Source organism: Calonectris borealis, chromosome 1, assembly GCF_964195595.1.
Source record: "Calonectris borealis chromosome 1, bCalBor7.hap1.2, whole genome shotgun sequence".
Classification (NCBI taxonomy): domain Eukaryota; kingdom Metazoa; phylum Chordata; class Aves; order Procellariiformes; family Procellariidae; genus Calonectris; species Calonectris borealis.
The window spans coordinates 68231164-68256594 of record NC_134312.1 but is presented as its reverse complement, the minus strand read 5'-3'; the positions used below and the strand labels follow the sequence as shown (position 1 = coordinate 68256594).

Genomic DNA, 25431 nt, shown 5'->3' with positions numbered 1-25431 from the left:
GGTGTGAGTAACACATGGACAGAACTGAGCTCTTATAGGAAGACAATGTATTTATAAAACGTGGAGGAGAATCAGTATCCCCCAGCTCTAACAGAGAGGTGGCCCAGGAGTCGTCTTGAAGGCACAGAGCCACTTTAAGGCAGGTAATTCAAAGGTACAATTCAGATTTTAAGACAAGGCATCAGTATCTAAAAAACAATCAACTTCAGACATTTATAGGCAATGAGAAGAGGTGAGATGTTCATACCAGGCAAACATTAAAGACAATGACAAAACAAGTCACATTATCGTTTTCACACAATACATTTCTCTCGGAATAAAAACCAGCCCCTCTTTGTTCCCTTTGCTGACCTGCAAAACAAGCCTCAGATCCACAATTCACAGTCCTGAAGACTGAGTCGGCATTTGTGGGCAGAGCCACCCTGCTGTGCACCCTGCGCTTGGGGGCCCAGGGTCCCCAGCCTGGCCACATCCTGCCCCAGGGAAGGTCTCTCCTGCAGCATGGCCCGTCATCTCCCCAGCTGTCCCCAGCCAGAGCTACTGGAGCAGCTTCCTCCTGCCTGCCTGCCTGCTGCAGGGGAAATCCCATGCAACTGATTTCCTCCTGCCATCGAGGCAGGACACAGCCAGGATGCACATGAAAGCCAGAAACTCGGGGCAAACTTCACCGCAAACTTCCTAAAGAGATGCTGGTGACAGAAACAAGATCAATTGTTGGGGGGAGTCAGCTTCCCAGCCGTGGTGAAGCCACGCTCCCTCGTGCTCTCCGCGAGTTGCGTCGGACCCAAAGACGAGCCCTCCTCGCAGCGGCAGTGCACGCCGTGCAACACTAGCGACGGGGTGAAGCAACCGCCGATCAGGGACCACGGTGGCCTGGCCACTGCCCTGGGTGGCCACGTCCTTTCACTGCATGGCTGCGGGACTACCTGCTCCTGCCGTGCTCCCTGCTCTCCCTGCTCTTCATGACTCCGGGGAGAAAAACTGCAGGATGTTTTGGAAAAGGGGCAGCAGCCTCAGAGCAAAGCCTGGCGCCGCTCCTGCAAGGTTTGCTGCTGGCCAGCGAGCTGGGGAGCGTGTAGCCCCTTCTCTCCCTACAACCCACAGCGGTCTCTGAGCATGTGGGCTGGAAGACAGCTTTTGTCCCCGTGGGCCCTCTCCAAGCTTCTCCATGGAGGCTGCCAATTGGTGCCAATTAGCATTAATCACATTTACTACCACAACGCTTAAACACCAGCTAAGAATCCCCACTGTGCTAGAAAGGGAAGAAATTTGTGATGGCAACTTTGACAGTGGGGATACTGGGCTGAAACCAACTAACTCCTTACATCTCCACCAAGAAGTCCTCACGAGGTAAACAGTTCTGCTTGCCACTGGCCTGGGTCACAAGGCGTGAAGGAAGGAGCACGGTCACAGCTAAAGCATGGGGGCGAAATCCTCAAATTCTGCTGGCAGTGCTGGAGTGGGGGCTGCACCCTACTTCCTAGTCCACTCTCTGCTGACTGTCCTCTCTGGTGAGGAAAAGGGGTTACTCGTACCAATTAAGCCAAGTGAGTTGCCTTCTGGATGCACCTAATTCTTGCCAGTGTCTGCAGATGAACGCCAGCTGCTGACTTTAGGTGTTGCAGACCACATCTAAGCCAGATGTGAAAGCACACAGTACAAATAACCCTTCCTCCCCGTGCATGACATAAGGGCCGCCACTGAATCCGCCAGCTCTCCATCTGCAAAATGGGCATCAAGCCCTTCTCTGCTTGATGGGGCCAAACAGCTGGGTCCTGCTAACACCTCGCCACGTCCCGGCGCTCGCCCTCCTCGCCAGCCTCTCCCCATTCCACAGGGATTGCGTGACAGAGCCAGCCCGGACAGGCTGTGGAGGCGCAGTCCCGGAGCCTGGAAAGCAGCTCACCTGCACACTCGCGGGGTTGTGCCTGTGTTTGAGTGAAGCACAGGCTCCGACATGCACCGAGAGCATGACTGACACTGCACATTCCAGGCAGAAACAGGACTTACTGCAACATTGCATCACAGGGCTCTGGCCTCCTAAACTCCTGTAGTACATTAAAAAAAACTAATAGTGTTGACTGTTGTCAGCCTCTTCCCTCTCGCCCCAACGGCAGTGTTTCATTTCTTAGTCTCCACATGGGGAAAATACTTTCCCTCAATAAAAAGACTACTCTGGCTTGGGCAGGTGGCTACGGCTGCCCCTTCTAAGATACCCAGTGTCTGCATTCTGACAAAGGCTCTGTGGACTCAGAGACACAGCCGTCTCTCGTGTACCTCTCACCATAGCCGCACGCCGCACAGCGAAACTTTCTGAAATCTGGTTGACTTTTTCTGACTCAATCAGTCACAAAACCTGGACTGAGGCAAGCAGATGATTTGACAAGATTTCTCTCTCACATGCCAGAACTTGCATGTTCAGTTTTCTACTGCAATAGTGGAACTCGATGGACTTGTCAAGCACCACAGTATTAATAATAAATGAATTCTATTAATAATAAAATAATTCTGAATTGGCATCCACTCCATCAGTGTAAAAAGCAAAGAACTCTAGTACCATGTCAGCACTGCTTGTACCCTGCATACCTCCATTACTCACTTCTCAACAACTCCCCACAGAGCTGGACGCCATGAGCAGCCCTCAAGCTTGAGACCACTAGCGGCCTTTTCAGCACGGTCTGGGGACACCGAAGCTCCAGTGCAGAGGACGGGCTGTGCTGGGATTTCTGGGTTTCTATAGTCCTGTAAAATGGCTACAAGGGTAAAAAATCTTGCCTTGCATTAATGGGAGTTTTCGGGGCTGAGAATTCCCTCTAGCGTCAGGCCAGCTGTGGACTGGGGCTTTTTCCACAGTTCTTGCATCAATGCCGGCATGGGTCTGCCCATCCTTTTATTCACTCAACCCTCTTCTGTCCTCGCTGTTCTTTGCACCCAGTGCAAGGGCCAAGGCCTGAGGACACCTCCTCCATACCGGGACAGAGCTCCCAGGGCTGTTCCAGAGATGAAGCACCAACAGCTGTGCCGGTTCTTCAACCAAGAAGTCTGCTCTTTACATAAAAGTCAAACTATGACAAGACATAACTATGAAGGCCATAACTTATTAAATTAACCTTTAGATGTTGCATAAATGTACAGGATTTAGAGAGCAGAATACTCTGCCTCCTCTTTTTCTGACAAAATCACAATATTTCAACTAATAAAATATTGCCACTTCTTCCCTGCTAGGGTTTCCCTGATATCGTTAGGACAAACACATGTGTCTGTCAGATAAGGCTGCAAAGTTCCTCCTGAGATGCCCTCCTAGCTTCTCTGTATAACCCCTCCACTCTCCTCAGGCAGTGGATCAATAATTTAGGTGGAGTTGTAACATCAATCCCTGCCACCTCGCCCAGCTGCAAGCAAACGTGGTTCTCATAACGATGGCATCTCCATCTACGGCCCATAATTTGCTGAATATGAGCACAGTTTTTCATAATGAGTAAAGTGAAAAGCACAGAGAAACGTCTAAGCACCAGCAGCCTAAAGTGCCTATCAGCTCCTCCACATCCAGATTTCCTTGGGTCAGCATATGGGCATGTGGACACAATACAGTTCAGAGAACTTACTTTGGTCCCCTGTCCAAAAGCATGGACACTGGAGAGATGGGGAAGGAGAGGAAATGGGGAGAGTTGGGTTTTTTCCTTTTTTCTTTTTTTCCTTCAAGTATTGAAAGAGAAGCTGCATTACTGTAATAAACCATTCTGGGCTCGCTGGGATTTGCGTTTGTTTGGTTTGCACCACGCAAGACTCAACGGGAAATATGGCACCTCTCCCACTGTACCATCCGCCAGACTGCATGGCAGGAAATGAGTCCTTCACTTGGCGACATCTCCCCCACACGCCTTCCCAGCAAGACACGGATCCCACGTCTTGGATACAATGGCCCACAAGAGAAGCTCCCACTCCTCTAGCCTGACTGCTCCTTCCTCGGCTGTGCCGTCCCATCAGAAGGCTCTGGAGGAGTTTGTGCGCTCGGCTGCGTGCCTCAATAAAGTGCACATCGAGATGAGACGGTGGACGGCGCTGCTGGGCAGCTTTGGGGTTGAAGGCTACCGTGTCTTCAGCTGGCGCCGGTTCCACATGCCTCGCTTCGAGTGAAACCAGTGGAAAAAGTTTCTCAGGGAGAGACGCTCCACTTCCAGCCCAGCCTGCAAGATCCTGGCATAAAGGAGAAGGTTAAATTTAGGGAAAACTTGATCACAAAGATACCTGGGGATCGGCCCCAGGAAATCTCTTTTAAGTCATCCTGTTGACAAGAGACTGCAATCAGATTGAAGAGTCCCGAATAGCTCAGAGTATCTCATATCCATAAGCAGGCATCTAATGACACTTTGAGTGTTTATGCACCCCTGAGAGCAGGACTGGTTGGGAGCCCTCCAGGGCTAGGAGAAAAGACAGCTGGCAACATGCGATTGCTCAGAATGCTAGTCTTTTCTGTAGTTATCTAACAGAAATGACAGGAGAGGTCCCAAACCTAGATTTGTAGAGCAGAGATCCCTCATCATAAACTTCTCAGAAATTGTAACTGTACCTTGTGATCTTTAAATGTCTCTCTGACAGTTGCTCTTCTGGGCAATTCCTATACATAGTATGGGAAGTCTGAGGGACCCAAACTGGACCCACTGTGCACTGCACCGCACTGCTAGAAAAGGACAAAGTCTTCACGATCACCAGCACCTGATCTGCCCGTGGACAACCAGCAGTGTGACCGGATCAGGAATCGGCTCCTCTCTTCTTTTATGAGTGGCTGTAGCAGTGTATTTTGGGTCCGCTCGCCTACTAGGTTTGAGGTCAGGACATGCTCAAAGACTCACTGACCAAGCTTATGGTGGCATTAGTCACCTCAATCTCCTCAGATCCCTACTCCCCTGGTCATGGGTCCTCCAGAATCTAATGGGTCTCACTTCCTGAGCGTATGAAAGATGACAATGGATGCCTACCTGTCCAGGAGTTCCCAGTCCTCTCCTCCCCAGCGGTCCCGAAACTCTTTTGTGTTCATGCCTCCGATCTTGTCCAGGTCAGACTTGTATATGCCCAGGAGACCAAACCCATTCACCTCCCAGTAGCCTGAGGACAGCACAAAAGAGGCACAGGTATGTTGGTGCTTTGAACCACTGACGACTCCAGCAAGGCTGCTGGAGTGAGACTCAAGCTACTTTTAGCACAATGTTGACACCAAAGAGTCAACTCGGCACCAAGGCAGAGCCAACTGTATGAAAGCTTTGGGAAGTGAGAAAGGCTTGCGGACACACAGCATGGGCTGTCCTATGAACATGCTAGCAGAGCCACTCACATCTCCTGTCTGGCAGCATAGTACCTAATCTACCTGGACTGTCCCAGCTTCAAAGGGTTGTGCCTGTGCCTGGATGGCTCAGAATGGCCACCTCTGTCTAAAGGAAATCCTGTGCTCAGATGATCTGTGCCACTTTCCTCCCCCTGACTTGGCTTGGTTTCCCTCACCCCTGGGCTAGCAGCTCTCCTCAGGGCAGGCTGTGCCTCCTAAGAAAAGAGAGAAACAGACAGAAAGGAGTAAAGGAGGGGTTTTCCACGGTCCTCAAATCCATAGAAAGCCCTAGGACACGACCAGGAGAAACGTCATATAAAGCGCTCTGCTGGCTCAAATTCCAGGTACCTAACACTGTTAAACCCCGTTCTATGTCTAAAGCACTCTCACCTAGTGGCCCTGGAAGTACTTTAAGCTCCAGACCTTGATAGCACCAGAGGAACAAATCTAGAGGTGGCAGGCACCCTCCTTCTTTCCCCATTCCGCGAGGTCTGAGCCAAAGAGGCTCCACTCCCTCTTACCATCCGGCCACTGTGGGGACATGCCGCAGTGCAGCCTCATGACCATGGGTGCGAAGGCCATCTTGCCTTCCACGCAGTGCTTCCGGATTGAATCAATGATTCCAGCTGGGAAGTGGATGTGGAGGTCGCACAGGAAAACGATGCTATGCGGGTCCTGGAACCGACCACACCGGTTGGGAACAAAATAGGTTGACTTTAAGTAAGTCTTTCTTGAGGGGCATGGAGACAGAGATACGGGAGTGAATTAAAGAGCCATTTGTTGCTAGATCAGAAATTGAGATCCAAGGGGCTGGCAAAACGGCCATTGACTGGCTGTTGAACAACGGGCATGAAATACTATGACTATGCCCTGGCAGAGCCAGTATCACAAAGCTGCTACTGCCGATTTCCCTCCTGTCTGATAGTCCCAGCAGGTGGGCCAAGAACTGAATGGACCACAGGCTCCTTGGAGTAAGGGGTGAAACTCTTACTCTGGAGGGACAGAGAACCCATCTATGTTTGATCTGGTCTGCAAGGTCAGATCTAGTCTTTAAGGTCCCTTTCTTAAAAACCAGCATGTTCAGTATGAAAGGCAAGAGGTAGCACCAGACATGTATTATCCACCTTCCTGTCCACCCCAAGTCCCCCAGGCTTACCGTCACGAGGTCTATCCCCGCCTGCAGCCCAGCAGAACGCTCGAAATTCCCCATCAGCTTCAAGTACCGATAGCTGGGGGTCAGACGGGAAAGAGAAGTTCAGTGTGTGCATGCCGGCGAGCACAGAAAGCACCGCTAGCAGTGGTACACCACGGGTGTCATGCTGCAGAGGTACCCCTCGCCCCCGTGCACCCTCCCAAGGAGGAGGAAAGCCTTTGCTGTGCGAGTGCTCAAGCTCAGTGCCGCTCCAGGTCCCAGCGTGCCCTGAGGGTCTTCCCACTTACGCAGCAAGGACATGGCAGTCCTCAGCAAAAGCCTTTTCAGCTCTAGCCCAGCTCTGTCCTAGAACTAGACCTGTTGCTGGGAACCCCTGGCAAGTAAAGTGAAGGACCAGCCAAGGGTGGTTCAGGTCAGAGTAGGGCAAGCCAGACAGCTATTCCAGCAAGCGGAGTCCCCAGAGGTCTCCACGCTCTCTGTCCTATTTCTCACAGCTTTTCTTGTCTTCTCTGTCCTCCCCCTGCCCCATAACTGCAAGACTTGCTTTCTGTCCTCTCTTGCAAACGTGATCAAAAGCCAGGAGAAAAGAGATGCATCTGGGTGGATGACTGCAATAAGTACTGCCTTACAGTTTTATAACACAATTATATGTAGTATACATGTACATACATTGTAACAACAATATATGCATGTATATGTGCAAGGTCTGGATGGATGCCATCTTTGGGTTTCCAGCTGCAGGCGGCTGTGGCTGGTCAATACAGAGAGACTGGCAGATGTGCTCTTGTGCTGGTTTTGGCTGGGATAGAGTTAATTTTCTTCATAGTAGCTAGTATGGGGCTATGTTTTGGATTTGTGCTGGAAACAGGGTTGATAACACAGGGATGTTTTAGTTACTCTGAGCAGGGCTTACACAGAGCCAAGGCCTTTTCTGCTCCTCACCCCACCCCACCAGCGAGTGGGCTGGGGGTGCACAAGAAGCTGGGAGGAGACACAGCTGGGACAGCTGACCCCAACTGACCAGAGGGATATTCCATACCATATGATGTCATGCTCAGCATATAAGGCTGGGGGGAAGAAGGAGGAATGGGAGGACTTCGGAGTGATGGTGTTTGTCTTCCCAAGTAACTGTTACGTGTGATGGAGGCCTGCTTTCCTGGGGACGGCTGAACACCTGCCTGCCGATGGGAAGTAGTGAATGAATTCCTTGTTTTGCTTTGCTCGTGTGTGTGGTTTTTGCTTTACCTATTAAACTGTCTTTATCTCAACCCACAAGTTTTCTCGCTTTTACTCTTCTGATTCTCTACCCCATCCCACCAGAGGGGAGTGAGCGAGCGGCTGTGTGGGGCTTAGTTGCCGGCTAGGGTTAAACCACGACAGCTCTGTTTGCAGGCATATGCACGTGAGCAGTTTTTTGTGACTCTCACCTGTGCAAGGTAGACCTTTTCAGAGCCTTCTCTACATCCATGTCATCGCTGCTATAGTCTGTGATGATGACATTGAAGTATGGATCCTTAGTGACTCGAAACAGCTCTTCCATGTCGGAGATGAACTGCAGCACCCAACGTGCCTGGTTTTTCACTGGTTTTATTGCAAGAGGGGGAGAATCAAAGTACAACTGATTTCAAAGATGGCATGGCTTCTCAACAGGGAAGACTTCTTGCCTCCCCTCAAACCAGTCTGAAAACCTGGACCAAAGAGCCCAGGAATCAGTGTGGATTCTTTCCCAGTTGTGTGACAAGAGTCTTCTCTGAGCTTACAAGCCGTGGGAGTTTGGGCCCTGTCATATTTCTGATGGGATTTAACTTGGCGAGAACAGAAATGGGAAGTGACCCAAATGAGATAGTTAAGGCTGGCCCAGACCCACTGTTCAGGGCTGCCCCCACGGGAAGCACCCACCATGCCAGCCCTCGATGTCCTGGGAAGGCAGGTCTTGCTTACCTGGCACCACGAAGTGAACCATGGCACGGTGGTTCCAGGAAAAGCCCTGGGGCCAGCACAGCTCTGGCTCGTTCGCCACAGCCATCAGGTGTCGCCGGCGACCCCATGCCAGGTTCCTCATCTTCTTTTCCTCCTCATCGCCACCAACACCCTGCCAGCCCCGTGCAAAGACGTACTCGGAGAAGCGGACAAGCCGCTCTCCCTGCTCCAGTAGCTCCAGCTCCAGCAGGTAGCGGCTGCCTCGCATGCGGTCCTGGCGTTTCTCCACATTCACGATACGCTGCAGCTGGAACCGCCTGCAGAAGATACAGCTGGGGTGGGCATGTCTCCCATACACCAGCCCCTCTCCCACCTCCAGCCCGTTCAGCTCTGCCAGGCTCTTTCCTCCTGCCTAGCACAAACCTTTCTGTCCCTAGCTTCCCCACACTTTGCTGCACTGCTTCCGAAGTCCCATGGGAAGGTTTAGCACCTGTTTCCTAAATCCACAAGCATGTGGGATTAGATCTGGGATTCCAGCCAAGAGAAAATAGTTGGCAAGGGAAATGAAATAAAGGTGACATAGAAAATAACAAATGTGTCTGAATGATTGTAGGGCTGGTAATAGTGAGTGTATTCAACACCTCCTACAACCATCTTGGCACAAGGAGTATGTTTGGGCTAGTGAAATTGGCTGATGACAGCTTATCAGCCAATAATATGGAGTAGGACTGAGCAACCATACAGTAAAAACTGGGGTGAACTGTGGGTTCAGAATGGCCAAAACAGGATGAAATGCCAGGTCGTGCCCTTTCGGATCATAACAAGAGTTTCTGTTGTAAAATGGATTTGCTTATCAGTTAAAAATGCTGAGGAAAGCTTGCGTGTACTCATCAGTTATACCGTGACTGTGACTGATGTGGCCCTGAAAAAAACAAAAGAGATCTTAAGATGTAGCATGAGAGCTACTTCCAGCAGGGATTGGGAACTAGCAACACCCATTCTATAAAACATCCGGGATGCTTTATAGAATGTTTGTCATTTAGGTACAGCAAAATTAACCGAAACTGAAACCAGCATGGAAAAGGACAGATAGGAAAAATACGGAATAGAGGCCAGCTCAACAGAAGGGTCAGGAGTTGGATTGCTTAGCTTATAGAGGCTCAGAGGAGGTACATCTGTTTGCCAGAAAGGCAATCAAGATGGTGAGTCTTGAGAAGAAAAAGAACCATATCAAGACCATGTAAAAACAGAGTACCAGCAAAAGCTGATCTCCAGTGGATCATTAAAGCACCGAGGAGCTGAAACATCTTCCCAAATCAATACTAGGATCTAGAAATCTAGCTAGTTTTAAGATGGAGGTGTACACATTCAGATAACAGTGTAGGGTACTTGGTTGTCTCTGAGGTCAGTGCACTGATTCACATTATCTGATAGGTCCCTTCTGGTCCTATGTCCTAAGTGATTCACAAGCTGAGATGTGGCAGACATCACACCACAAGCACAAGGGCCTCCAGTCCTACTTCATATCAGCAGGGTTTCTTAATCTTCAGCTGGTAAAATGCTCCTATGCGCTCTCAAGCCAGCAAAAGGCCAGTGATGCCAGCTGGACGGAAACCTCCAATCTTTCACTTTTACTACCACCAGCTGTTGGAGGGCGATATTCAGCCCCCAGACATGGTCTGGTGTCCAACAATTCCCATTTCTCAGCCAAAAGAGGTATTTAAAGCCCAGGTTTTTACACAGATTCCTTGCCTGAAGTCTTATTTCACACATCTAGTTTATCCTCTGATTCTCCCTATCTCCTCACATGACAGGTATTCCCCGTGCAGCATGGTAGGCCAGCGCCGGGACGCTGCCCCTTGGTTTTTACGCTGTGCCTTACCCTTTACTTCTCTGGTTGAGCTTCTTGAGGAAGACACGTGTGACTTCCAGGGCCTCCCTTTCTCTTAGCAGCAAGTTTCCTGACGTGTTGCATTTCAGGTCAATCCAGTCTGTGCGCAGCATATGGAAGTCCAGGTTGCTCGTGCTGAAGGTCTGCTCCCAATTCACCGCCTGGTCGAACACTGGCATGTAATCGAAATCCTCCTCATCTTCCTCGTCTGGCTCTCCATCCGCCTCTTCCTCTTCCTCTTCTGCTGCCACAGGGCTAGACTTGCCCTTTACAGGAGATGCCACCTGCGCCTCTCCCTCGCCCACGTCCCCACCGTCGGCTGCCTTCTGCTCAGCAATGTAGGACTCCCCTTGGTTCAGCCACTGCGGCAGCCCCGGCTGCTGGCTGGGGCTGGCAACGCTCACAGTGTGCCTGCTGGCTTTGCCAGGGACTGGGCCTCCTTTCCCGGCTGGCACGGTGCCCGCTGGCTGCAGCCTGTCCTTAGCGGCGCTAAGGTCTCCTTGAGGTCTCACCCCTCTGGGAATCATGACCCCTGAGTCCCTGGGGCCACCGAGAGGCTGCTCCCTTTGAGATACGGGCCTGGGAGGAAGGTTCGCCTTTTTGACGGGCGCTCTCCCCTGGATAGACCTGGCGTGCTGCGGAGGGCTCCTGGAGTTGTCTTTGACGCCAGTTTTTAAACGGGGTCTCTTCATTATTGGGTTCCTCTCCAGGCCAGCATGGCTGAGGCTTTGGTTGGCAGAGGCTAGCGTGGCTGATTTGACACCAGACCTCCTCGTCCCTCTCCTCCGTAGCCCCTCTCCTATGTCGCCACCCGTCACCGAGAGGAGCCGACGACGCTCCCGGAGGGAATAGTCCTCACGAACGTTATCGCTGCCCACCACGCTGCTGGGAGCGTTGGCTGCTGGCTCTGCCCTCCCCATGCTGGGACGCTCGGGGACACTGGTACTCTCTGTGTTCTGCTCCGCATACTGCAGGTCGTCCAGGTTCCCCTCCCGGGAGCCTACAGGAGTAATCGCAGTTACACCTCTGGCATCCGCCCGCTGCCTCTCCCGTCCTGACCCAGGCACCCGCCCCGCCGGGGGCAGCTACTTCTCGCCTCATCTCAGCGTTGTCTCTCCTGCTCAGAGGGACAGGGAAGCTCTCCGACACAGGAGCTGTGCCCTTGCTGGTACCAACCTCCTCGGCAGCTATTAGCCAGCATTGCCAAAGGCTGTGGAGGGGTCTGGCTTTGCCTTTAGGTGTCAGCCTGGCCACAGCTTTGCAGGGCAGGTGCGAGCATAGGCTGCCACGCTGCACACTGTTGGCTGTCACTTCTGCCCACGTTTTTGCTGGGATTGCACCTTAGCTGAGCTGCGGACCTGGGAGGTAATTGTCACATTGTCCACTAGAGTCCACTGTTTAGTGACCTCCCAACCTGCCCTTAAGAAAAGTGAAAGTGGCAGCAAAAATCTCCTCCCAACCACAGCAATCTGTCAGGGAAGGCCTGTGACTTCCTTGGCATGGAAGGTCAACAGCTTCTTTCAGCTGGTGCTGGAAGATCATACACAAAAGTGACAGATAAAAGGATCCTCCAGGCTCTGATGTTAGGGTCCCTACCTGGCTGCTCTGTCTTTTCTCCAGAGTCCAGGCTCTTCTCTAGCAAGTCCATTTTCATGTACCTGTAGAATCCAAATCTGCGGAGGAAAGGGCAAAACACAAGTTTGATGAAAGTTACTTTGCCCTCTCCAAATAAATTACAGCCACTGCTTCAGAGGTGATGGTCCATTATTCTGATTACATCTATGCAGCATCTCTAGATCCTCCTTTCCTATCATCACCACCATCTTTCAGATCTTTGAGCAATCAGATCTTACCCTGCACTGTCAAAGACGTCAGTTTTCCTTGCTTATCATCCCAGTCTCTCAAACATTTCCTCATAAGTGCAGGAGGAAATCCCAATATAAGTACTCTTCAGTCTCCCTTAAACTGCTCCTTAAAGCTCACTTATGACATAGTGCTCACAAACGCAAGTCATCATGCTGCAAAAATGGCTCAGGCAGGTAATTGCAATTATTTCCCTCTCTTTTCTCTCCTACCACCACTGTCTGTGTGTTGTCCTCATACGCCTGTGCTTCAAGCTTTTGGGAGGGATTTCCAGGACTGCTTCCCTCCACGTGTGCTTGATGCGAAGCAAAACGGGCCCCCAGTTCCCAAATCCTGTCACAGTACAAATGAATTGTCAAAACAATAAACCTGGCTGGCACACCTTCCAGCCCATGGCAGCCACCTTCTCCATCCTTCACTACGAACTCCAGTCCCAGGAGTTCCCTCCCACACCTACGATAGGATCTGTTGTTCCAGCCCTCAAAATAGTTTTGTAGGGAGGAAGAAGATCCTGAGCACAGGGAGGCCACCATCAGTTATCAGAAAGTGACTTTCCTTATCCTGCAAAAAGTCCTCCTGAATGGAGGGGAGTCCTCACACAAGGTGTCTGCCTGTGGCAGGGTGGACCATGTGAGTGGCAGTTCCCTCGCAGGGCCACCGCTGGGAGCTGGACCCCAGTGGAGATGAACAACATGCATTTATTCCTCCAGAGAGATGCCTGGTGGTGAGCATGGTTTGGCTTTCACAGTGACAGCCATCAGGAGGCTCCAGCTGCTGGCAGGCAAAGTTTGCTGGAAATCCATTCCCTGATGTCGTGAAACAAACATGCTCTGACCCAGCTTCCAGGTTAATAGAGCAAGAAAAGCAGTGGCAGTTTCCCTTTGAGACCTAAACATATTTTCACTTAAAAGGAGCATAGGTTATCGAAAGAAACTGTAAATGCTTTAATGTTTTGCAAGGCTTAGGGGATTTTTAAGAATTAAGAGCGTCCTCCAGAAACGAGCATGAAATTCCACCCCAATTCCAGCCTTCAAACCATCTCCTCCCTCCCTGCTAGTAAATCCGCATTTGCAGCATCCTACCTTTCTAAGTAATATGGGTTTTCCTGATAGAAGCATTTGTTGTCTTTCTCCATGTGGCTCAGGCGGCTGTAATCATTCGGGTAAACAAAGGATAAATGAACCTGGGAAGAAGGGAGGAAAATAAAGTAAAACCCTCATAAATGCCAGCTATCAGTCACAAGGTGACCCAGGCACTGTTGCAGGGTGACCAGCCCTTTTGGGAGGGAGTAGGGGTTGCTCATTAACTATTTGCCTCCCCAAGGCACCTGGTAGCAGGTTGTGAGAATGGAAAACAGGAGGAAGCATGCCGAGATGTGTGCAGGGCTGTGCCTTTTTATCTCTCTCTCTGCATCTTTCTGTCCATCTCTGTAACTGTGCGTTTAAGTCCTATAATAGAGAAAGAACTAGCTGGGAGAGAGGTGGGCAAGTTCTCCTGAAGAGATGCAGGGGATCACAGGAGCCCAGAAAGCGTGTGGGGAGACCTCCAGGCAAGGCTCATGGAGCCAGGGCCACCCAGGATGCAAATCCCCCAGGAAGCATAGGCCTGCACTGGCACCCAGGCAGGGCAAACCGTGCTGGTGACCTGTCCCCAGCAGACGTCAGAGCCTGCTCTGCTATGCAGGGGATTAATCCCTGCTATGGTGCATGCCCCACAAATGTAAGCTCCCTCTCAAGACCAGTTTTAAGCTTGTCAGGGGCTTCAGTAGTCAACACAGACTACAGTTCACCCCATGGAGAATAAACTCCTCGGCCATCGTGAGGCTCCATGTGAAGGCAAGCTCAGCGGTTTGGTTTGCGGTCCGAGGGGCTCTATAAGATGCACACGCTTGTACCCCGGGGAGACCCATGAGCAGTGCGTAGCAGCCCTCTCCCTTCTTTTGGTGTTGCCCTCTGGCATGTACTGGGATGCTCAGACCTGAACAGCAGATGGTCAAATCTGCCCAGGAGCTTCAGATTCGTGGAGGCCCATGGTTAATGGGGTCTCCCTCCTTCCTCCTTGCGTTCCCCTGGGCAAGTGCTTGCTCAGGGAATAAAACTTACAAACTGGAGTCCCTGGTAGCGCTGCAGAGGAAATCCATTCACCAGGTAGCTGGGCTTGTACGGGCAGTCTGGCAAGGCTCGGCGCAGGCGAGACTTGCTGAGCAGAGGCACTGAGAAGAAAAAACATGTACGCAAGCGCTGCTGGAGGAGCCCTGCTGTAACTGATGCACCAGCTTAGCTACTTCCGTGCCTGGTTTCTATTTATCCATGTGAAATAGTAACAGATACATAAAGCAAACTTTCTCGCACAGCTCATCTCTTGATAGTGCTCTATGGCACTTACACTAAAACATTATGCCTGGGGATGTTGTGTGAGCTGGATGCCAAGAAAGAGGAGCTGGGTTTAGTCTGTGCTTTGTCTCCTACAGTGACTGATATTGTACGCTGCCCGCTGCTTCTGCACTGGGGAGAAAAAAGTGTGGCCTTCGATAACTGTGGCGTAGGAGGACAATCTTTCTTGGCTGTGCTACTGCACGTGCTGTGACAGGCTGCAGCTACCTCCTCAACTGCTTTGCAAGTCTTACCTTTGTAGAGAGTGTCCCGGGGGTCAGGCTTCAACATGTCAGCTGGGTGTGCCTTGCTGCCTGCGCTGTCAGCAGGCCGGCTCGTGTGACTGGCCAACGTCTGTGGGACATGCCCAACCTCATCCATCTTTAAAAGCGTCTCGTCTAGAAACCAGAGAGAGAACGAAAGGGGGAGGAAGGGCTAATTCGTCCCGTGTCCCAAAAAATGCCCTCCCCCAGTGTCAGCCCTTTCCAAATAGCATTGCATCCATGGCACTAATGCTGTCTCTGGCATAGCAGTGCCTCAATGGTGCTGATCAGGAGCTTCACTGCAAAGACACCGTGGGAAGGAAAGGCTTTGACTCGGAAAGCTGAAAATAGAGAAGCTGTGGGGTAGGAACATGGCTATTACTGAAAGCAAACAAACACAGTGATGAGTAAAATGACCTCCTGCCTTGGACACGCCAGCAGTGGTGTGCTGAAGAAGCCCCCCATGCTGGCAGGAATTGCTGGACACATCTGAATTATTAGCATTAAATTTATTTTAAAAGGAGATAGAAAAGATGAAAGGGAGGAGAAACTTGAGGAGCGGAGCTTTCTCCTGTGCTGGAAAAGGAGGACCCTGGGGTGAGCCCTTCAGTGGCTGAGGAGGAGGATGCTCCAGCAGGGGAATGGAGACCCACAGTAAGCCAGGAGCAACGGGAAGCTTAAATTCAAGACTAGGTATTGGTTATGTTTTTTCTTGGGTGCTGCTGCCAGAGGACTTCATGTCTCCATGGATCTTACTCTGAGATGAGGGGAACTGAATAAATATCCAGGAGGGAAAGGCAACTTGCTACTAAGGGCACTGGAGTTACTCTTAGCAACTTTTGGGTACTGAACAACATGGGAACCCAGAAGGAATGGGATGACATGTGATACAGCCAAAGGCTGATATGGAAGAGGGAAACACTGTATGGGCAGAAGGTGCCAGATAAAGATGAGACTGCAGCACTGTGTCCAAACATGAAGGGATCTTCTGGGATGTGAGTCTTCCCTTCTACAGGGAATTAGTAAGAAGAAAAGAGCAGAAGGAAAAAGGATGGGGACAGGAGACCTAATGGAAAGCCTACTCCTGGCCAAATGGCAGGTTTCAGAAAATACAGCAGCAGGTTGTGATCCAAGACACAGTAAACAGATGTCTCAATTACATCAGGTAGTCTTCCACGGGCAAAAGTGCTGGCATGGAAAAAAGCCCAGAGATGTTGGAAGTGGTAGATATGGTAGATATGGAAAGGGGGAATGCTGGCAGAGGAAAGCGATGCTGACAAAGCTGGATAAGGGTAAACAGGACTAAGGAGCTCCTTAACTGATAAAGACATCACTTGATGTGCTAAGAAGGGTTTACAAAACAGGAGGGACTGGGCTGATGTGCTTGCTGCAATCCAGCAGCAACTTGAAGAGACTTGAGGCTGATATAGAAGAAAGCAGCATCCCCCAATATCGCTAGTATATCCCATTCTGTCCAGCACCCAGAGTGAAATCTCCTGGAAGTGCTACAGCAGCCCCTTCTCCCCAGTCATGTCCAGCTGCCAGCGCACCCCCACAGCTCCCGTGTTATGGGCCTCATGTTCCCTCTAGCTCTCTGCAGGCCACCTCCATCCCATGTTACTCTCACATCTGGAACAGTTCTCACCCTTGCAGGCTCTCCTCTCTGCCCTTCCTCGCTGCCTCTACGTTTCCCTGAAATAATGTTCCAGTCCTACTTCCAATTCTCCTATATTTAATAATGAGTCATACTCTTGTCCAGAGGTCTCTCTCCTGATCTGTCTCCACTTCTTTACTGTAAAGATCTGTACGCATGGTATTTGCCTGGCTAGACTATGATTCATGGTGAAACACCGCTGGTACGTTTTGGAAGAATGGGGAGGTGCTCGGGGAAACCTGTGGTGAAGATACTTACTAGCAAAAAGGGAGAGGTATTGGGAGTCAATGACTTTGAACTTCGCTTCTGGGTCATTCAGTCTCCACTGGAACAGAGAAACACATTAAAATGAAGTGCTTATGGAGTTAACCAAGCCTGAACAAAAGGAACAGGCACAAAATGTTTTTTCACCAGATGGGCTCGCAGCTTCCTCTTTCTCCTTATTATGACCAAGTTTACCTAGCAGCAAAAGACTGAGAATGAGCTGAGATCCCCCAGGACACATCCAAAGCAGGAAAGGACAAAGAGCTGCAACAGAGACCGGAGAGGGCAGAACTATCCCAAGCAAGCAGGGGAAAGGGTCCTGACATGCGGCCAGGACTATCCCACATAGAGGTAGGTAAGGGCTCTGGAAGGGATTAGATACATCTCATGCAAAGAGAAGCTGGGGCCTGGGAAAGGAGGGAAATCTTTACAAACGTCATTCCCGAGCTCTGCAGGGACCCATATACAGCACGGCCATTTGCAGGGACTCACTGCTACTTCCACGTGGTCTGTTCCTCTGTCATCCTGCTTGTGCAGCACCTCAAAATAGTACCTGCCTGCAGCTGACAACCTGTGAAGAACAACATGTCTGTCACCAAGACCATTAAGCAACACTTCTTAGCTTGTCAGCAGACAATGAGCAGAGAGCAACCACACCCATGAAACACCCCAATTCTCATTGTGAACAGGGTTAGGACTGCCAAAAAAATCCAAACGCTGACAGTGAGATAGGTAGCTTCCCTTATGCACCTGGAGCGCTGCAGACCCTTCTCAGTTAATTCTGAATAACCCCCTTTCAGTCTTGCCTGCTGGGTTTTGGCCTCTGGGAAACCTGGCCAGTTCCGAGGCAGGAAGCTCAGGATACAGTTCATATAGAGGAGTCTGGATCTGCTGGTGGCTGCTTCCTCCAGAGAAGAAAAATTCAGTGTGGCATTCCTGCAGTAAATCAGCAAAGCAACTGCCACAGGTGTGGATGTGTCACTTCAGCTTTGGTGATACCCCAGAGTAATCCCTTTCTCTATATTGCTAAATTCTTCAGAACAAGCCTGGGTTCCTTTTCCTTGTGATTTCCTGGCCATGTGCAGAGGTGGCTGGGAGCGAGGGGCTCTGCTCACTCACCTCACCATCTTTGACTGCTGGCTGTGAAATTTCCCAAACTCCCCTGGCGCCGTCCACTCCTTCCCTGTCTGTGAAGAGACAGAAAATGCTCTCGTTAAGATAAGTTTCCTCCCTGGTTACTGCACTGGGAGTGATGAAGAGGGAACATTGAGCTACTCCTCCTGCTAAGTTGTCTGTGAGATCCACAACCTGTGGACAGATTTAAGTCCTTTAATCATGAACATGGGGCTCCCAACAGCACTGCCGATATGTAACTGGCTTAAGGTATGTTGTGTCATACCCACCTGGCATCTGTGGTGGTGGTGTCTGTAGTTGGGCAGGAAAAGAAACTTGGGTAGTCCAAGGAAGTATGTAAGACAGGAAGGTCTCCATCCCCACAGAAACATTAAAGCCTTGATGGAAGAAGCCATGCAGCATGCACTGTACCTTGCCTACACTGGCCAGCAGCTGGAGACCAGAGGTCTTTTCATCTGGACTCAGCCAGAACTCAGCATTGTCATCCGCAGCAATGGCAAACTGAAACTCCCCTGTCGAGAGATGGAGGGAGTAAGTAGGGCTCTGAGGTAGGGCTTATGCACAGAATGGATTCTGCTCCTCTAAAATGCTGTCTTCACCCTTTTTCCTGATGAGACCATACCTTCCCTTTTAATATTACCACCTCCACCCCCTTGAACCTCTCTGAATTCTCTAACTCTGCTTACAAAACCCAAAACTCTACAGATGCAACTGGTTCACTACCCCCCTTGCATTGGCTTCACCTCATATCTAACCTGGAAAGCTAAGAAGTCCATGCAAAGTCTCCCTGACTCCGCTTTTGTTTCCAGAGGAAATTTTTGTGTGAGAAGCTGTGTTTGGATGGAGGAACGTGCACGTGGAGCCAGGAAGGGAGGCAAAGGTGCTTGAGTCTCACTGTTCTGGCTGGGGTTACAGGGACGGCGGTTGAGGGCCAGGAGACCAGGAGACGTGGGTGAGTGCTAGCAGGCTGCTCCGGGCAGAAGCATGCAGCTGGGCAATACAGATGTCAGCTGCTGTCAGATGGTATTCATGCACCCGGGGAGCAGCAGGAACATAAATGGTGTCACATACAGTCCCGTGCATGCGAGGGAGGGAGGAAAAGCTCAGGGATTGCTCCTGCCCACGTACATGCCATGGGGCTGTGCATTCATGACAGCATTGTTTTTTATCTAGCGTTCCCCATGTTTTCTTCTGTGCTTTTCCTTTCCACCCTACAGGGGAGGCAGATGTGTTTCACCCATGCCAAGGCCACGGCCAGTCACGCACAGCTAGCTGGGCTGCCCTCGTGAGGGACCTGGTGTTGGGCTTGCCGGGGTGAGGGCACCAGTGGTTCAGCACCAGGAGGGGAGGGAGGGACTGGTGAGAAGAGACACAAGCCGCGGCACAGCAGCCTCAGAGCCCTCACCATTGGTGAAAGGATGCAGGTAGCCAAATATCCGGAGACCATAGTTGGTCCATTTTGGGGACACAGCCAGCTTCTTCAGCGTAGTTCGCGTCTGAAGTGGAAGAATTAAAAAATAATAAAAATAACTAGATGTGACAGGAACAAGAGGGGATGCAAAAACCCTGGGACAGGTGGGCAGAGGGAAGTATGAGGTTTGCTCTGGGAGGAGGACGGGGCACGGTGTGTGATGGAGGCAGTGGGAAAGAGCAGGCCAGATGAGAGACGAACCGGAGCAAGTGCTGCTGCGGAAGGGAGAGCTGCATGGGGGATGCCGGTGAGATGGTGGGGATGGGACGTGGCGTTCACTAGCCACTTGGAGGGAGAGCACCAAATGCAGGGCTCCTTCACCCCGTGTCCAAGGCCTGACAGGCCAGCATGGGTAAAATGAGCCTCCCCCATGCAGCAGAAGAGCTGCCACCATTGAACCCTTGTGAAAGCTTCCTGCTCCCTCAGCAGGGGGACAGAGGTGATGGAGAGGGAGGTGACGGATGCTCAGGAGCAGGAGGACAGAGGAGGTGATGGAGAGGGATAGGGACAGGATGTGAAGGGAGCAGGGGCGATCCAGCTGGGAAGCAGAGCTGGGAAGCGTGGGACAGAGGGTGTCGCGGTCTTACTCACGTGGGGGAAGAGGGGGAAGTGGAGGTTTTTCCTGAGCTGCTCAGTGGAGCTGCCGCACCAGTCCTCGAAAACATGCAGATTGGCCTGGCCCTGGAACTGGGGGGCAGAATTGGGGCACCATGAATTGCTGCGTCCTTCCCCTGCATCCCTCCCCTGTTCTGCCAACCTCGGCCATAGCCCCCGGCACTGGAGCGCTTGTGAGAGCAAAGGATGATGCTGCTGCTGCGACAGGCGGGTCTGCAGGAGACATGGGTCCAGACCCTGTTTCTCGTCTGCTGAGGGTTTGGGGTTGGTAAGATGACAGTCTGAACGGCACCAGGGAACTGCGATAATGGCCAGGACATGTCAGTTAAGTGGCTGAGGTTCACTCCATTTTGCTCCGTCAAGGAGGTGTTTAACGAGAGGGCTGTGCTCTGAGGCCATGGTGTGGGACACGCCGTAGGGTGGCAGTAGCCCCCCATGATCCAGCAAAGAGAGTGTAGGGTCTTATGTTCTCCAAGAAGGTGTTTTGGTCTCCCTCACCATTTTAGGGCTATTTTTCTGACCCGAGGAAGACGGGACACGCTAGGGAGGGGAGATGGCAGATCTCAAAGCATGATCTTCTTGAAGCATGTCTGCGAGGTGAAGTTCATGGAAGATGGTGGGACAGGGAGATGGAGGCTCAGCAGGGTGGGGAGCAGCAGCACAGGCAGGTCAGTGGGAAGCATGGCCTCCGTGTGCCCGCAGAGACACGGAAACGCTGGGGGGAGCGGGGGTCCCCTCCTGGACAGCATAGAAGGGTGTGCAGTGTGGGTACGGGTGGCTGTCCCCGCTACCCAGCCGGCCCTGCCGGGAGAGGCTGTCGGTGCCCAACGGAGACCTGGAGCACAGCTTTGCTGGGAAAAGCTTGCTGGCTGCTATGGGATTTCAGCGATACGCTCTTCAAAGGACAGACTTTCTTTTTGTCAGAGCCATTCAGAAGGGAGGAGCTGGCTGCCCCCCAGCAAAGTCCGAGCTCTCTGCCTGCAACCCGTGGAGCTGCACGCTGAAATCCTCCTCGCAGGACCCGCATCCAACAGTGGAGAATAAATAAGCTGGAGACTGTAGAAGCTACCTTAGATGGTGAAATGCTGAAGAAAGGAAGAGGTTGCCTTGGGACCGCGGAGGTTTTGCTGCGCTTGTCTTGCCTATATAAGGGCTGTGCAAGCAGGGCTGGGGAAACCGCCTGAACAGCACCCAGATGTCTACAGATGGCAGCAAATTCTTAGTTTTCGCTGGGGAGTCTCTAGCAAGGCTGGAGCAGCACGGTGGAGGAGGGCCCAACCCCTCCATGCACTCCTGGCAGAGAAACTGCTTCACAGAGTTATTTCTCCCAGGATAGCGGGTTGGGGTTTCGTTTTGTAATAAACCGTGGCTTGAAGGAAGGACACGGAGCAGACTTGGCCTGGCACCAGCTTATGCAGTAATGCTCCTTGCAGGCTTTACTCATGCATGTGAAAACCATCTCTGTGTGCCAGGCGAAACACATTCAGGACCACTGCTGTTCTCGAGTGGTCTCTCGTCAGCCCTCTCTCACTGGTGTCCACGCTGCCAGGGCTTGACTGATCTGCAAGCCTGTGTTGTCTCCAACTACTATCTCCTCTTCTTTCCTTCGCTGCTGACATCCCTCAGCTTGGATTCTGCCCATCGGGCAAAAGAAAAAGCAGCGAGGCAAAGTGGATGTAATTAGCTAGAGTGATGCTGCACGAAATCAGAGAGGAACTACACACAGGGCTCGGGGCGATGGATGCAGCCAAGAGAAACCTGGGACTCTGCAGGGACTTGCGATACAATAAATCACTGCAAGTGTGACAAACACTGAATTGGAATGAAATTGCTGGGCAGTCCCATGCCCCTTGGCCAAATCCAGGTTCACACCCAAGGGTCTTACACTACTTTTCTCAGCCAAATCAAATAATGACAATTGCTGTTTCTTGTGGAACATGAAGTGAGGCAAACAGGCTAGGCTCCCACAGCGAGTCACTGCCAGAAACTGCGTCTTCTGGCAGTCAGGCTGCTGTTATCCACGAGCGATGCAGGTTTTTCTTCTTAGAGAATTGTTCGCACACTGCAGATAGCAGGCTGAGATCTCTATCAAATGTAGCACAACACTCCCACACTGTGGAGAGGTTGGTGCTGCAGTCCCCTCCTGGCAAAGACAGACCCAGGGGATGCTCTGGACTCCAGTGGAGCTGGGCTGGCTTTGGCATGGGGTAGCCCAAACACCAAAACAGATCTTTATGAGGGAAGTCCCAAAATTGCTCAAATGTTGGTAGAAGAAACTTGGACCAGTCCCATTCTAACACAATACTTTACTGCAGAGTTTGGGAGTATTAGGGAGAGGGCAGCCTACTAAAAAATAAGGCAGACACCACTGTACTAGGTGCTCCATCGATGCTGTACAAGATTGTCTCTGAGATTTCTAGCCCGACACTCCTGTCTCCAAAGTCTTTACTAAGCCACCTGAGAGGAGATTCTGGCAAGAGCTAATGAGATCGTTTTGCTTTCCTGCTCTCACAGCTATTAGAAATAATTAACTGGTAAATAATAAGCATTTCTTCCGTGTGGTTTCAGAGTCTTTTCTAAAGCAACAGATCCCGAGCTACAGCAGCCTAACTTACTCTCTGCTTCCTCTGAAAGGGAAAAGAGCATTACTGACAGATAAGCGCTGGATGCCCAAAGTGCTGCTCTGGGAGGGAAAATTGAACTAGGCTTTTATTTTAGGCCCCCACAAGTCATCAGTGCAGCAGCTGTTTTGAAACCCTATCGCTGCTGTCCCTTCAACTGAACTCATGGCTGCCCATTGCAGGCAGCTGAGAAATTCCTCCATTTGCTATTTGGGTCCCTTCTGGAACATGCAGTAAAAATCTCCTGCTTGGGGCTTTTGCAGATTGAAGCAATAGATAAACGGCACCATCATTCCCAGTTCATGCACACAGCTCCTGAGAAACGTCAATGGACTTTCTAAAACATGGTTACTGAGTTTGACTTCCCAACTTGTAACTACCTAGCCCTGGTTTTCAAAGGGCTGGAAATTCAGGACCCGGTAAGCAACAAGTTAAGTTCCCCTTCTCCTCTTAAAAACATCTGCTTTGAAAATTTTGGACGGACCGATTTGGCCAGAACCAGGAATAGAAGCCAAGAGTCTGGGCCTTAAATGAGAGCTGGTATTAGGCAGTCTGTGCCTTCCCATTTAGAGGGCTCCTCCTGCCCCTCGGCTTCCTCCGCATCCCAAACCTACCTCCCAGTTGCTTATCTCCAGCCTGCTGAAAAAGTAGCATTGCAAGAACCCAGCTCGGATCCAAAATGGGCACAGGTCGTGCACCAAGGGCACTGTCAGCACGGCACGAGTATGCCCAGGAGCAAGCACGCAAGAGCTGTTCTTCCCAAGGAGGCCTGGGCAGGTGATACCCTCCTGAGCACAACGCCAGGGACACAAAGCGGCAGCGCTGCGCGAGGGAAGGGAGAGCTGAACCTTAACAAGTGCAGGGAGGCGAGAGCTGGGACAGGCTCTTGCTTCGGTGCTGACGCAGCAGCCTCCGCCGCTTTGGGAGCGCGGCTGGGCTCCGAGCCCCAGCGCCGACCCTCCCTGCTGAGCGTGCTGAATTAACACCCGCCTGCAGCCCTGGGTTTGTATAAAGAGACTTCGGTATTTCCATTTCCCTCTAGCGAGGAATTTTAGATTATCAGCCCCTCCTAGGAAAACAGACCGTAAAGGAGGATCAGGCACAGAGAGAGCACAGACCTCTCTTCCTAGACCAAACCCTATCATGTCAAAACCGCCCAGGGGGGTGGCACCACAGACCCAGCGGCTCCTCCCGAGCAAGGAGCCCCAGGGAAGAAAGGCGAAGCAGCAGCAGAGGCCGGTGCAAGCAGCAAAGCTGGGAGGATTGCAGCAGCGGAGACACAACCTACTGCACTGTAACTGGAGCAGAATGGAGAAGAGAGGCCTCTCCTAATTTAATCCCGGGCGGCTTTGGCATCACAGAGGCAAATCAACGGCGTAGCTGCATGCAGCCCAGGGAACGCGCAGCGCCGGGGATGATAAACGGGGCACAGAGAGGGCCTGAGCCAGGGAAGAAAGGCGACATTGTGCTGCCAACTGGAAACTCCTGAGTTCATAAGACTCTTCTGTCTCCGCAAAGCGGCCACGGCCCCTCCTCCTGCCTGGCCCAGCTCCCCTGACTGGGTGACATTCAGCAGCCAGCAGCTGGTCTTCGCTGCAAGCTCTGCCACGCCGGGCACTTGCAGGAATCCATCAAGACAAGTGAGCAACAAAGCCCCCCTGTCCTGCGGAGCCCTGACACCTGACGGGCACAAGTGGGCAAGGAAGGGACATGGGTAGGGACAGAGCAAGCAGGAATATCTTTGTCTTTTAGTCCTCTAAGGAAAGGATGCTTCCTCTTAGGGCAGGCTGGGGGCAAGGGGATGCCCTGGCACAATGCTCTGGTTTCGTGCAGCATCTTTGCACCTATACAGGTGCTGCCTGCAAGGGGCTGCGCTCCCGGACATCCCTCACACCTCCTTCCAGCGAGAAGGAAGTCCTGAGGCTGCGCAGATACAACGCGGGGACATTTTAAATGTCCCCCAGCGCTGCCCAGAGCTCTCTACCCTCAGAGTTGAACAGAGGCTTCTGCAGAGGTAAATGAGAAGGATCAGGCTAACCAGGCGCATTTCTGACAATCCTCCCCCCGTCCCTACGGCAGTGCCAAACAGTGACACTCACGCTCCCACAGCACAGGTTTGCCCCGGCGATAGCCAGGCACCTTTCTGAACTCATGAAACAAAACGCCCCACATCTCTCCAGCCTGAGGAGGCAGTGGGTGACACTGGGAGCTGGAAGACTTTGCCCTGGTGCCTGGAAGGGACAGAGGCGGTAGGGATCATCTGCACGGGCACCTTGAGGAAGCCAGGAGGGAGGCTGAACCCTGCTCTCCCCCATATGTGAGGTATAACTTTGTTAAGGATTTCCTACACGCACACTTTCCCACCACATTATCCGAGGCTGAAGACTTAAGCCGCCTATTTCATCTCCTGAAACTGAAAGAGGAGAATTGAAACCTGTCCTTTTTTGGCCATGCTGGCTGCCAGCTCACCCTGCAACCCTGTTAATTATTCATGTTTGTCAGGAATATACCTTTCTATTCAAACTAACCCCAGCTCCCCGACCTGTGGGAGGCAACCTGCCGCCCCTCACCCCAGGAATCGGGCTGCAATTAAGTTCTTAGAGATGCTGCCAGGAGGGCACAATGGGATCATAGACCCGGGGTAATTAATTTGGGCAGAGTTACAGAAAAACTTAATCCTCAGGCCAGGAAAAATTTCAGCCGGTGGTTAAGAGCAAGCAGCTCTATACAGAGCTGTGCCCATAGATCCCTCTCCACCTCCTGCAGCTGGTACTGGTGAACCACTGGCCTCTGTTTGCAGTCAGGGTGGCTCTGCTGACCCTCTGGGTACAGATACAGTGCCGCAGCAAGGGCAGAAATTTTGCCTTATAGAGACAAAGGGAAAACT

General features: G+C 51.7%; 1 protein-coding gene across 1 annotated transcript in view; it reads right to left on the bottom strand.

The window, feature by feature from the left end:
- Positions 1-30: 30 nt before the first annotated feature.
- Positions 31-25431, bottom strand: part of B4GALNT3 (beta-1,4-N-acetyl-galactosaminyltransferase 3) — a gene marked incomplete at its 5' end in the record, with an annotated part of 60486 nt that continues 35085 nt past the window's right edge. The window contains 17 exons of the mRNA XM_075155648.1: positions 31-4197; positions 4980-5106; positions 5845-5998; positions 6480-6552; positions 7904-8057; positions 8418-8713; positions 10279-11287; positions 11884-11960; positions 13233-13333; positions 14253-14362; positions 14777-14920; positions 16698-16764; positions 17196-17274; positions 17823-17890; positions 18249-18349; positions 19243-19333; positions 19900-19995. Coding sequence (XP_075011749.1) covers positions 4089-4197; positions 4980-5106; positions 5845-5998; positions 6480-6552; positions 7904-8057; positions 8418-8713; positions 10279-11287; positions 11884-11960; positions 13233-13333; positions 14253-14362; positions 14777-14920; positions 16698-16764; positions 17196-17274; positions 17823-17890; positions 18249-18349; positions 19243-19333; positions 19900-19995 — 2856 coding nt within the window. The remainder of the gene's footprint in view (positions 4198-4979; positions 5107-5844; positions 5999-6479; positions 6553-7903; positions 8058-8417; positions 8714-10278; positions 11288-11883; positions 11961-13232; positions 13334-14252; positions 14363-14776; positions 14921-16697; positions 16765-17195; positions 17275-17822; positions 17891-18248; positions 18350-19242; positions 19334-19899; positions 19996-25431) is intronic.